Source organism: Callorhinus ursinus, unplaced genomic scaffold, assembly GCF_003265705.2.
Source record: "Callorhinus ursinus isolate GAN/ISIS: 27379988/994484 unplaced genomic scaffold, GSC_fseal_2.0 scaffold49, whole genome shotgun sequence".
NCBI classification, from domain to species: domain Eukaryota; kingdom Metazoa; phylum Chordata; class Mammalia; order Carnivora; family Otariidae; genus Callorhinus; species Callorhinus ursinus.
Window position 1 is genome coordinate 1,070,241 of NW_027397111.1, and position 12,923 is coordinate 1,083,163.

Here is a 12,923-nt window from a genome sequence, read left to right on the forward strand (position 1 = left end):
CATGTTTAATAGACACCATAACAGTAAAATTAGCTTTATTAGACTCTAGGTGGATTTAAAATGTAACCTATTGGCAGCTTTCTCTGGCTTGTCACGTGCTTTATTTTGAGCAGAGACCATGGGTAGTGGCAATGCCTGGTTAGGGGATTAACTGATTATTACATTTAAATGGCCAAGTAACACAAGCATCCCTCATCTTTAGATCCTGCCCTGGTGGTTTTTGCCCATTGTGTTTTGAGAAACCTGGCCTGCACCTTGGAGTTTTTATCCTACTCGCCTTCTGTTTTTGACTTAAGAGCTCCTGAGTTGTGCCCCAGGAAAAGTCCGCACCATAGTCTTTCCCACCTCCCCTCCCACATCCAGTAGGAGTGCACCCCAGCTTCTTGGAAAGCTTGAAAGGTGAGCCAAGTTGCAGTTTACCACAACTAGCCAGCTCCCTTCTTCCCCCCAAAAATCCCAGAATATACTTTCATTAAATAATAACACCCTACACTGACAGTGCTGTTCACTTTGTCCTAATGCTTTTCTATTCACCCCTCTTAAAAGAAAATTAGAGCCTTTTTTAGAGTATTTAACAGAGGTGAGTCTGAGGCACAGATCACCCAACTAGTTCTGGCTGAACCCAGTCTGATTTATGGCCTGTTCTTTTCCTACTGGTCCTTACTGGTTTGATTGGTGGCACCACCAGGTCTTTGAAAAGCAGACTGAACAGTTTTTAGTCTTGAGGACCAAGGGTGTGTGCTTTACATGTTCTCAGCTTATTTATTTGGTAGAGTTTCAGGGGTAGGGGACAGCTCCATTAGCGGATGGGCATGGCTGCTTCATTTCGGACCCTTTAGTAACTAAGCTTCAAAGCATCATTATAAGCACAGCTGAGGAGGTAAATGTAAAAATAATCTTCTTGCCAGGTTTTCCTGCATGGTATCCTAGCGACGATGTACTGTCTGTCCTTGCATGTTGGGGCACCAACTGGGGCAGAATCAGAGCTTGCAGAGGGGAGGAATATGAAGGGCATGATCAGAGTCACCCCTCTTAAAGTCAAGGCCTAGTTTCTTCTTATCTTGTGGAGAGCTTTTAACCCACTTATTTTTAAGCAACATTTTGTTTTCTGATTAAAAATATGTTTCTTGTCAGACAACTTGGAAAACAGAAAATCCCAAGGAAGGAAATGAAAATCAACTATAATTCTAACATTGTTAATATTTTGGTAAATATCCTTCTGGTCATCTTTTTTCTTTCATACAGTGATTAGGTTCTAAATTCAGAGTGTAAGGGGGCGCCTGAGTGGCTCAGCCGGTTAAGCATCTGCCTTCAACTCAGGTCATGATCTCAGGGTCCTGGGATGGAGCCTGGAGTCTTTGGGCTCTCTGCTCAGCAGGGAGCCTGCTTCTTCCTCTCCTCTCCCTCTGCCCCTCGCCCCTGCTCCTGCTTGCACGCTCTCGCTCTCTCCCCTTCTCTTTTGCTCTCTCTCAAGTAAATAAATAAAATCTTTAAATTCAGGGTGTAGGGGGAAAAAAACCTCATAAAGTCAAAATGACTCTAAACCACCCTGGATAGTAATATTTATGCTCTCTAAAGTTTGGAAATGACTGAACTAGACTCAAGGACAACTGAAAAATCTATATGAAATGAAAAGTCTGGGGGAAAAAAACCCTATCTATCAAATCTCTAGTGGTGAGTGGACTACAAGGTTTATTTCATTCTGTTTTAATATTAAGCTTTTGTAATATTAAGCTTTTGTAAGTTATGGGTTAATAGATTTACATGTGAGGATGGCATGCCACAGTGGCATCATGTTTTGCTTCAGGGGTTAGGTTCTGAATCAACCAGTAAGGAAAATGAACACAGTACAGCTCCACCATAGGTACCACCCCATCCCCAGACCCACACATATATGTGCACATGCACACACAACTGGAATCATTTGCTTTATAACCTTTGTTTTGTTTAATTCAACAGTAAATATTCTATATATCATTTTTAAAGTTGCATATGTATATTCAATTGTAAAGATGTTTATTAACGAATCTCCTCTTGTACATTTAGTTTATTTCTAATTATTTACTGTTCTAAAACTGGTGAAGTGAACATCCTTGTGGATAAATCTTTGTGTTTATCCATAATTATGTCTTAAGGATAAATTCTTATGGAATTGATGGTTCAAAGGATACGAACATTTTTAAGTCTTTTAATTCATATTGCTAAATTGTCCTCAGGAATGTCATATGTTTCCATTAAAGTGTCTGTTTCCCAGCATCACTGGAGATTATCATTCAAAGGAGTCTTCTACAGCATGCCTTTTTTTTTCCTCTTTTTTGGATGACCCAGGGCTTCTCTTCATTGCGTGGTCAGTTTATCCTGGAAAGAATAAACAAAATGAGGCTGGAGATGATAAGTGCTGGTTGGCAGGTTCATGTGGGAGGGACAGGAACAGATAACTGGAAAAGGGTGAGCTTGGAGACCATTTCTTCATTCCTGCCTCCAGGTCTTCAGCAGGTATCTAAAGACAGAATATTAATATTTAAAGGACATGTAGTTTTTTAATTTAAATTCAATTAACTTAGAGTGTATTATTAGTTTCAGAGGTAGAGTTTAGTGATTCATCAGTTGCATATAACACCCAGTGCTCATTCCATCAAGTGCCCTCCTTAATGCCCATCACCCAGTTACCCCATCCTCCCACCCATCTCCCCTCCAGTGATCCTCAGTATCCTATAGTTAAGAGTTTCTTATGGTTTGTCTCCCTCTCTGATTTCATCTTATTTTTTCCTCCCTTCCCCTATGATCCTCTGTTTTGTTTCTTAAATTCCACATGAGTGAAATCATATGATAGTTGTCTTTCTCTGACTTATTTCACTTAGCATAATACTGTCTAGCTCCATCCACGTTGTTGCAAATGGCCAAATTTCATTCTTTTTTATGGCTGTAGTATTCCTTGTATATATATACCACATCTTCTTTATCCATTCATCTGTCGATGAACATCTGGGCTCTTTCCATATTTTGACTGTTGTGGAAGAGCATATGTAGTTTTAAAAGCATATTTAATGTAATTTTTGATTTGGAAAATGATTTGATGTCTTGTCATTATAGGTGCTACAGGACAGGAATGCCATTTTTTGTATATTTACCCAAAAGGGAGTATGGTTTTATTTATTTTTATTTTTTATTTTTTTAAAAGATTTTATTTATTTGAGAGAGAAACAGAGATAGCAATAGAGAACACAAGCCGGGAAGGAGAGGGAGAAGCAGGCTCCCCGCTGAGCAGGGAGCCCCACACGGGGTTCGATCCCAGGACCCTTGAGATCATGACCTGAGCCGAAGGCAGACACTTAACTGACTGAGCCACCCAGGCGCCACGGGAGTATGGTTTTAAAAAGATAAATGGAGAAACACTGTCCTAATGCAACACTTCATCTTAGAGAAACTGAAACCAGAGAGTAGAAGGGATTTTTGTAGAGCCACACAGCAAACTGATGATAGAGTTGAAGCCAGAAGTAAAGGCTCCTGACTGCCTGTTCAGAGTTCTTTTGTTGAGGTGGGCCATCATGGTTCAGGAGGAGATGAAATGCAGGTATAAGGTCCTCTGGATAGATGGCCAGGCTTTCTTCCAGAGCCCATGAGCTGCTCCATACCCCTCCTGGACAAAGACCCACGTGTCTCCAGCATGGCAGTTCACTTCTGCTTGAACATCTCCACCTGTGAATAGAGTGAGCTTGCACTTTAATAACCTGGGTTTTTGCCTGAACTTTCCTTTCCCTTTGATACCCTCTAACTTCTCTTCATGCCTCAGCATCTCGAATGTCACTTCCTCAGGGAAGTCTTTCCTGACTGCCAAGATAGTTTAGGGTCCCTGTGTCCATTCTTATAGAACCTCTTAACCTTTAATACCCTTGTCGCAATTATAATTACTTTACACTGTATTTAATATCTCTTCCTGACCAGACTGTATGTTCTATGAGTGTTAAATGTTGTTTATCTTCTGTTGCTCCTGGCCTAAGCATTAATAAGTGCTTGAATGTTTGATTATTTGGATGGATGCTAATGTGTGAATTGGAAGTGTGTGTGGTTGCTGGGCTTTGCTGTTTCTGATTGCCTGCAGAATCAGGAGAACTGCCCCCTATTGCCAAGGGCATTGAGAGAAGAGAGAAAAAAGACTCCTTTTTAGACTGCTAGTATAGAGACAAGCCAGAGGGTATGGACTGCTTTGCGGGTGCCCCATAGTGGCCTCCTGGGTGATGGGGTCAGCAACCTAATCCAACCAAGCATTCATTCCTGGCTTGTCAGAATCAGTCTTAGCAATTTAGTAGGGGTGGTTGGAGAGAAGCCTCCTTGAGTTATTCTGGGGAAGAGAATTCAAGGTCAGGGCTCTCCTTGGCCTGGAGGAAACAGCAACCCGGGACACTTGCAGCCTGGTGTTCACAGTCAATGGGCATTTGCAGCAAGGGCTGTAAGGTCGGCTGGTGGCTGGCTGGGCGCCAGTGCAGCGCCGCTGTTAGGCTGCAGGTCCTGCCCCCCCCCCCGCCCCCTGCCGGTTTCCTTTACCCTCCTCCCGTCTCCTTACCCACTCCAGTTTGCAGCATCCTCTGCAAGGAGAGGAATGTGCTGCGCTCGGACGCGCCGTCCTGGCGGCGCGGCGGCACTCGGGGCGCGCTCTGGACCGCTGGGGTCCGCCGTCTGGCGCTGCGCCACGTGTTTTGATCCGCGCTGATGTCAAGTGGGTGTGGGCTGTTAGGGAAGGCCCAGGCGAGGACGAGGAGGGCGCGCGATGCGCCGCGGGCGCGCTGAGGCCCCAACGCGCTCCGCCGCCCAGCGCTGCTGACCGGTGGCCAGCCCCGGCTCGAGGAGCGGGCGCATGGAACGGTGGCGCTGCCCGCCCGGGGACGCGTGCCCCGCTGCCCTGGGGGGCTGGCGGGGACCGCCGCGGGGGTCCTGCAGGTGTGTCCGCGCGCTATAACTTTCGGGGGGGCTGCAGGCTGTTGGGTCGGCAGGGCGCAGGGGCTGCATTGGGGGGTGCTTTAGTGCCTGGGCGCGGGCGTGACGCGAGCGGGTTCGTCCCTGGCCGGCCATCCGCGTGGGAGCCGCAGCTCGCCGCGGGAGTTTCAGCGAGAGAATTTCTGGGGCGGGCGCCCGGCTGGGGGTTACTCATCAGGAAGGGCATCGAGGGAGCTGCCTTGTTGTTTTGAGAATTGGGTCTCCAAGTACAGCCTGCGTTCATGGTAACAGGATTAGCTCTCAGCAGAGAGCTCGGCTTCCCGAAATCGGCGGTGGCTGGGGGCACCGATCGTTCGGGGGTGGGGGCCCAAAGTGGGCAAAGGCGATCTCTCCCTCCCCTTTCTACTCCCCCCCCCCCCCCCCGCCTTGCTGGGAGCCAGCTAAAGAAGAGGTAAGGGGTCAGCTTCTCGTCGTTTGACAGGTCTGATTTCAGACACACCTTCCCAGAGGAATGCGGAGGCTTTGTTCCAGGAGCCCGTCCCAGCCCTGAGCCCAGAAGCTTGTGGGCATGGGGCTGGGGCTCCGGTGCCATTACTCATCTTTTATGGCAACGCCGGCAAGCTCCCGGATAGGCAAGTTAATTATTAATGTGTCTAGGCTGGAGAGAGGGAATCTGGAAATGAGATTGGTGGGTTGCAGGTTTTTCTTTCCCTTTTTTGGCATTGGCACTGAGGTTTAAGCCCGAGGAATTGCAGCCAGTTTTCGTGAGAAGGATGCTGGTGTTCCCCCAGTGACCGGCACTCCGCAAAGGGGTTCCCTTTCCTGTCTGTGGGACAGCACCATCATCCCCGGGAGGACAGAGATGGGGCAGCTCTCGGTTTTTATCTACTTTTGAGCCAGGCTCTCCCTTTCCTCCTTTGCTTTCTGAACCCAACCATACTCCCACCCCTGGTCCCAGGGCAGCTTTCTGATGAAGCTTCTGGGCCAGGTGTGAGCCCTGGGTCCTCCACTGGCCATCTGAGGTTTTCTGGAAAGGGCTGCCCTGCCCCAGTCCCAGTACCTGCAAATCTCTACACTTGCTCAACAAGTGGCTCTGGGTGTATTTTCAGGCCCCTGATCTGTAGGACTGTGGGCTGAGGACTTACTGGAAGGAGGAAGTCAAGGTGGGGAAGAGCTGAGGGCGGAGTGCAGCTCCCCCCTCAGAGGGTTTCAGTTTCCCTCCCTCTTGGGTGGGAGAAGGTGGATTCTAAGACTGTGCTGTGTATTTTGGGTGGGACCCTACTGAGTGGGAATGGAAGAGCCCAGGCTTAAATCAAGGGCTGTGAATGGGGCTTGGCTTTGGGGGAGGTAGGTTGGAGGGGGCTGGTTGGAGGCAAGCCTGGAGAGATTTTGCCCCAGCTCGGGCCTGTGGAGAGTTGCCAAACTTAGCCCTCCTGGCAGCACTATGCTTTAAAGACCTGGGAAACTGTTTTTTCCTGTCAACTGAATGTACTCAGCCTTGTAAACCGAGGGGTTGATGGATCTGTAGTTAGTGTGATGAGAAGATGAGCATTATCTCGGAAGTTGGGGTTCTGAGGCATGTAAGAGGGGCTGGGCTTTTTGAGGCTAGGTGTGGGGAGGGGGATGGGCTTTGGGGTGGGTGAGAAGTGTGTCAGAGGGGTGGGTTTATTGGGGGTATGGAGTGCAGGGAGGGAGAGTTTAGCTCTGGTTCTGGGCTGTGCATTGTGTCAGAGGTTCTCTGAGACAGGCTGCTATAGTATCCCACATCTCTCCCCTCAGTGTTCTGCCCCCTACTTCAGCGACTTAGCTTGTGAGATTCACCTTCCTCCTGGTTCTGGTCTCTAGGACCTGGACTGTTCTGATGGCTGCCCAGGGGCACATAGTCCCCAAATCACCCCAGCCTTCCAGGGAGGAAATGAGAGGGCTTGGCTTCAGAAAGGCTGCTGATCCTGATACCTGGGTTATTGGGGAGTCTGTGCCACCTGTCCTCCCACCTAGGTTTGTGATATGTATACTCAGTGGCACCCCTCCCCCAAACATACTTCAGACTGCCACCTTCTCCAGCAGGGCCCCATTCTGCTGACACTCTGCAGGTTGAGGGTTTGGTGGTGGCCCTGATTAGGAGCAAGTTTTTTCTATTAAAGTCTGCCTATGGCTGCCATCTAATGTCTGCTCACCTTGCAGCCTGCTGGTCATGGCTGAATATTCACTGGTAATGTCCTGGCCACCGCCTGGAGAAGCTACTCAAGGTGATGCTATAAAGAGTGGGTGGGTAGTAGCATCCCTGGGGTGTTGTGAGATAAGCGGGAGGTCAAGGGATTGTGGGGAAAGTGAGGCAGTTATTGGAAAGGCTGTGGGATTGTGGGGTTAGCAGGTGGGGGCCGGGATCACCATGGGTTGTAGGGTCAGAGGACTGAGCAGGGCTGGTTTGGAGACCCCCCCCCCCCGCCATGTGTCCAATTCCTAATGTCTGTGCTGGACACAGCAGACTTTGGTGAATCCAGCAGCAGCTGAGGCCTCAGTGCTGGGGCCTGACTGCCCCTGGCACTTGGAAGAGAGCCAGTGTGTTTATGTATACCAGCTCCTGGGCTTGTCTTCTCCATTTCCTCTGAAAGGAGTCACTGGGGTTGCTGGTGGCTGTGACTGTGTTCCTCAACCCCACCTGTAGCAGGGAGCCTTTTCCTGGGACCGACAGCAGGACAAAGACCCAGACTAAGAGAGAGGTGCCATGAAGGTTTGTTCTGAATCAGATAATATCAGGAGGAAAAACACAATAAAGACCCTGGCAGCCTTTGTCGTCTTGGTTTGCAAAAGCACAGAATTCCTCCCTAGGTTTTATACCGTCTCGCTGAAGAGAAAAGAGGCCAGTATTCCAGGCCTATGCCCTGTGGGTATCCAGGAGCAAGGGCAGAGAGAATGAGGGTTAATTGAGGCAGATGGTGTTTGGTTTCCTTGCCTCTTAAAGAGTTATAGGGATACCTCTGTTCAATACCCCCAACCCCCAAGGATAATTGTGAGGATTATGAGATGTTTGTAAAGGGTTTAATTCAGTGCTTGTTAATTGGTAGCTATTATTTTTTATTAATTAAAGGTAACTGGAGGATCCTTGGAACAGCTGCTGAGAAAGTTTTATGTAGAAAATGGGAATGTCAGGGGGCGCCTGGGTGGCTCAGTCGTTAAGCGTCTGCCTTCGGCTCAGGTCATGGTCCCAGCGTCCTGGGATCGAGCCCCGCATCGGGCTCCCTGCTCAGCAGGGAGCCTGCTTCTCCCTCTCCCACTCCCCCTGCTTGTGTTCCCTCTCTCGCTGTGTCTCTCTCTGTCAAATAAATAAATAAAATCTTTAAAAAAAAAAAAAAGAAAAGAAAATGGGAATGTCGGAAATGCCATTTTTTGCTAACCCCAGAGGCTATACCCAGGCCCCTAGGATCAGAAGTGAGAACGTCCCTGGAGGAGTTTCTTCCGACCTTCACATCAAACCTGTTTTCCAGCCTCGGATCATTTAAGGAGGATTTGGAGACCCTGAATCCCTGACTATAGGCACACAGCACAGTTAAACTAGAAGGTGGCATGCTCAGACTCTTGCTAACGCATCTCTGGTCCAGCCATGATTATGGAATGTTAGTTGGAAGAGCAACCGGATACCTGGCACTTCTCAGCTGTGTAACTCTAGACACGTCCTTTTGTCTCTTTGAGCCGGTGTCCTATGAGAATAGTTAAACCTGCCTCACACAGTTCTTGTGATCAAATGGGATCACGTATGTTAAACTGTGATGCAGTGTGCAAATACTCAAGAATCCGGGTACTGTTCTAAGTGCTTTTGTGGGTTATCTCATTTAGTTTTCACAATAATATATGATGCAGTTAGTTATTGATTAGGAAGTGGATGAGGAAGTTGAGCTGTTAAGAATTGTAATTATCATTGGCTAACCGACTCCCTCTGGAAATCATGCATCTGAAGACTTATCTCCCACAGTAGGAATAAACCAAAGTTTCTGCAAAGGTTTCCACACTGCCTTTTTCCATTGACTTGTTCTAACATCCTAGGCTAATCCTCTATATGTTTGTAAAATGAGTAAAAGAGGTCCTTATTGGTCAGTTTTGTTTTGTTTTGTTTTGTTTTTGTTTGTTTGTCCCTTTCTTATCTTCTCTGCTCCTCATCCATAGGCTCTGTGGGGCATAATTATAGGCACAGCACCTTCTTGGCTGTGACTTTTAAGTGTCATTTGTGTGGGACTATAACCCTCTTGTGCTCACTCACCTAATGGTCCCTTTTAAGAATGAGGTTGCTGGTGGACCAGAGTTGACATTAGGGTGGTAATGCAAAGTATGTTAAGGGGATTGGATATTGATTCGCCTCAATGCTGGCCAACACTTAGGTGCTGATAGTTTTATCTCCTTCCGACTTGAGTGTAATTCATATAAACAAACTGAAGGTTTGTGGAGAAAGAAGGAAAGGGGTTGCTAGTTTGATTTGACTTTAGGCAAGGGAAGTGTTTGGTTTAGAGCCAACCGTTAGGCTCCAAGTTTCCAAGGTCTCATCCTTTCTGTTGGTTCTAGTTAGCTGTTTGCCTCCTTCCCTCTGCTCCAAAATATATCTGCCAGTGAGCACTCAAGTCTGAAGTTTTAAATGTGTTAGGAAAAAAAGGAAGAAAGAAACACCCTGTGAAAATAGGGGCTCATGGCTGGTGGTGTTTCCAGCACAGGTAGTGCTCATTAACAGAGATTTATGATCACAGCCTCAAATCCATCCTCATTACTTTTGTAGCACATTTATAGAATAAGGAAGAGGCTCCAGCTTTGTGGGTTATTCTCTCTTTTTAGGACAAGAATAACATTTATGAAGGTATGACACAAAGAAAAGGAATAAAGGTCTGGTTAGGAATGAAAAGTGAAAAAAAGCAACTGGTAGGGTTCCAGGCGTGCTCAGGAGGTTCTAGAGCTCTCGTTAGTGGAGGTAGAGTTTTCGTGGCATGGACCTGGGTACCCTGGCTCCCACAGCAGCCTGATGATGTTGTCAGAGGAGGTATTATTACTGTCATTTTACTGGAAAGTAGAGTGACTCGCCTGAGGTTAGGTAGCTAGATATATAGATAGGTAATGGCGGATACTGGACCCCACATCTCTCTCTGACTCCAAGGCAAGCGGTCTCATTTATCCTTGTAATAATTTAAAGTTTTTTCCTATTATGTATACATTTTGGAATATTTAGAATATTTCAAAGGAAGATTGAAAGGGGGCGGGATTCATGGCTCAAGCACTGAAGACAGCACTATTTATATTTCAGTGGATTTCTCGACTTTTTTGGGGGGTGGGAAGAGGGAACATTTGTTTTCGTCAAGGAAGATTTGCTTGTTATCCGTACGTGTCTGGGAATATTCAGTTTCCTGTCTTAGAGCAGGAACTCTTTCTGTAAGAGTGGATTCCCTACATATTCCAGTCAAGTTCTTTGATTTTGTGTGAAACACTGCTAGGCCCTGTAGGGGAGAGAAAGATGAACAAGGTGTTTCTGCCTTCAGAGAGCTTTTAATTAAGTGGAGAGGCAGATGTGCACTGAACCAGCTAGTCCAGGGCTGATAGTAATAGTAAACGGTGAGATCCTCCAGCTCTGTTGCACGCGCTCAGACAACGTTACTCCCACCTAATCCCCAAACAGCCTTGTGGAGGAGGTATTACCCGTTTTACCCATTTTACAACTGTAGAAACTACACGGTGAAGTGGTTTGCCTAAGGTGATAAAACTAACAACCACCCAAGCTGAGATGACAAAACCAAGTGCCCTGTCTCATGAGGAACTGATGTGAAGAGTCCCATGAAGGCGAAGCACAAAGTCAGAAGCATACGCTTCTTTGTCATTCTCTTTCATCTTTTTCTTCTCTCTCATTTTAAGACAGACGATTCTAATTATATTGAATGGTATTCATTACCTTTTCAAAGAGATCCCTGCCCAGATTCTTTTGCTTATTTAGACCACTTGATAATAAATCTCAGTTTCTTGGAACTGGAAGGGAATGGAAAGTAGTCTAGTTCATTCTCTCAAGTTCGTTCTCTTATTTGGGAGAAACTGAGTCTCAGAGAAAAGAAATGACCTAAGCACACATGATAGTGTTTAGTTGAGCAAGGTTTTTTTCACTAGAGTTTCCCAAAGTGTGAAAGCATATGAGATAATACAGGGGTGAATATTTTTTTTCTTAAGATTTTATTTATTTATTTGAGAGAGAGTGAATGAGTGAGCATGAGCAGTGGGGAGGGGCAGAGGAGAGGAGGAAGCGGACTCCCTGCTGAGCAGAGAGCCCAACACAGGACAACAGGACCCCAGGATCATGACCTGAGCCAAAAGCAGACCCTTAACTGACTGAGCCACCGAGGCACCCCAAGGGGGTGAATGTTTTTAATTTTAATAGCTTTATACATGAGTATATAATTTCTCATGTGATTTTGAAGAGAAGTATAGAACATCAAACTCATTATTTGGCAGCTATCATTGTCTATGTAGTCTATTAAAAGAAAAAAGTGGAAGTACAGGTTGGGTCCGGAGGTGGCAGAAATCATGGAGGTGGTGTGTGGGCGATGTGTGGATAACATTAGGGAAACAATGCATATACATCAGTTTGCACTCTCCTAGAGGATTAATTTGTCCTGCTAGCTTTATTATTTCAGGGGCAAGGGAAGACCATCTCCTAGTGGAAATATACTACCTGCTAAGCATTTTTACCTGGGCTCAGTATGTGTATATTGAGGAAGCTCAGAGAGGTTGATTAACAAGCCCATGGTAACACAGGATAGATTGAAGAGTCAAGATTCAGATTGCAGCTTGGGTTTCTTCCACTGCCAACTCCTAGCCACCTATCATATCTGTAAAGTGGGTGAACACTGGACCCAGCCTGCTCTTCTTCTCAGGGGTTCCAGCATCTTCCTGTTCAGGTCCCAGGCTCAAATGGAAATGCACGTGGTTGTGTTGCTAGGTTGCTTACTGTAGGCTGCTAATTTAAAGCTTGATTTTGATAGAATTTCAAAGAATGTGCTGTATTTATAATATGTGGTATTTATCAAATCTGATTCATGCTGGTAAGTGATAGAACCCTTATCTTGCTGCCTTTTGGATTTTGTTCACATTGTGATGCTGCCATGTGGATTGTGAGCTCCAGGAAGACATAGACTGTGCCTGTCAGTCTATCCAAAGGGCACTTACCAGATGCTTTTTGAGACTGATTCATCTAGCCATACTTTCAGAGTTCAGAGAATTAACTAGTAGATTTTTACCTAGAGTGGAGGTATGGAGATGTAAGTGTGGCCTGCTTCCAAGTTAGCTGAAGAAATCTGGAGTTTCAGGTTATAGAGAGCGGGCCCCTTTGGGATATTTTGACTAGAATGGGGGAGGGGGGTTGCTGTCTAGTCTTTGGGACTTGGCTAAACCAGCTGAGAAGATTCTACTTCTCAATAGTTCAGGACTACATGGAGCATGGCATCTTGTTCAGGCAGGCAGTCACTGCCCATTTGCTGTGTACTAGATGCTGTAATAGTGGGGTAGGCCAAATGATCCTCCTGCCTCCTCCCCAAAGATGTCCATGTTCTATCCCCAGAACCTGGGAATATGTTACCTTACGTGGTAAAAGGGACTTTGCAGGTATAATTAAATGAAGGATCCTGCAGTAAGAGATTATTCTGGTTTATCTGGGTGGGCCCAATATAATGAGTGGTCCTTATAAGAGGATCAGAGTGAAAGAAGGAAACATGATGAAGTTAATAGGTTGGAGTGATGCAGGGCCATGAGCCAAGGAATGTGGGCAGCCTCTAGGAACTAAAAAAGGCAAGGAATGGATTCTCCCTTGGTAGAAGATGTGCAGCCCTGCTGACATTTTGATTTTAGCTCAGTGAAACTGATTTTGGACTTCTGATCTCCAGAATTGTAAGACCATAAATTCGTGTTGTTTAAGCCACTAAATTTGTTGTACTTTGTTAGAGTTGCAATAGGAAACCAGTACAGATGGT

At 46.3% G+C, this 12,923-nt stretch overlaps 1 protein-coding gene across 13 annotated transcripts in view; it reads left to right on the plus strand.

Annotated features, from left to right (window-relative positions):
* The window catches only part of PLEKHA7 (pleckstrin homology domain containing A7), a 212,477-nt gene that overhangs the window by 72,595 nt on the left and 126,959 nt on the right, over window positions 1-12,923 (plus strand). The window contains exon 1 of one of the 13 annotated variants that reach the window (XM_073882845.1): window positions 4,602-4,938. The exons of the other annotated variants lie outside the window; for them this stretch is intronic. Coding sequence (XP_073738946.1) covers window positions 4,856-4,938 — 83 coding nt within the window. The 5' untranslated portion in view covers window positions 4,602-4,855. Of the gene's footprint in view, window positions 1-4,601; window positions 4,939-12,923 lie in introns of those variants that run through there. 13 annotated transcript variants of the gene reach the window in all.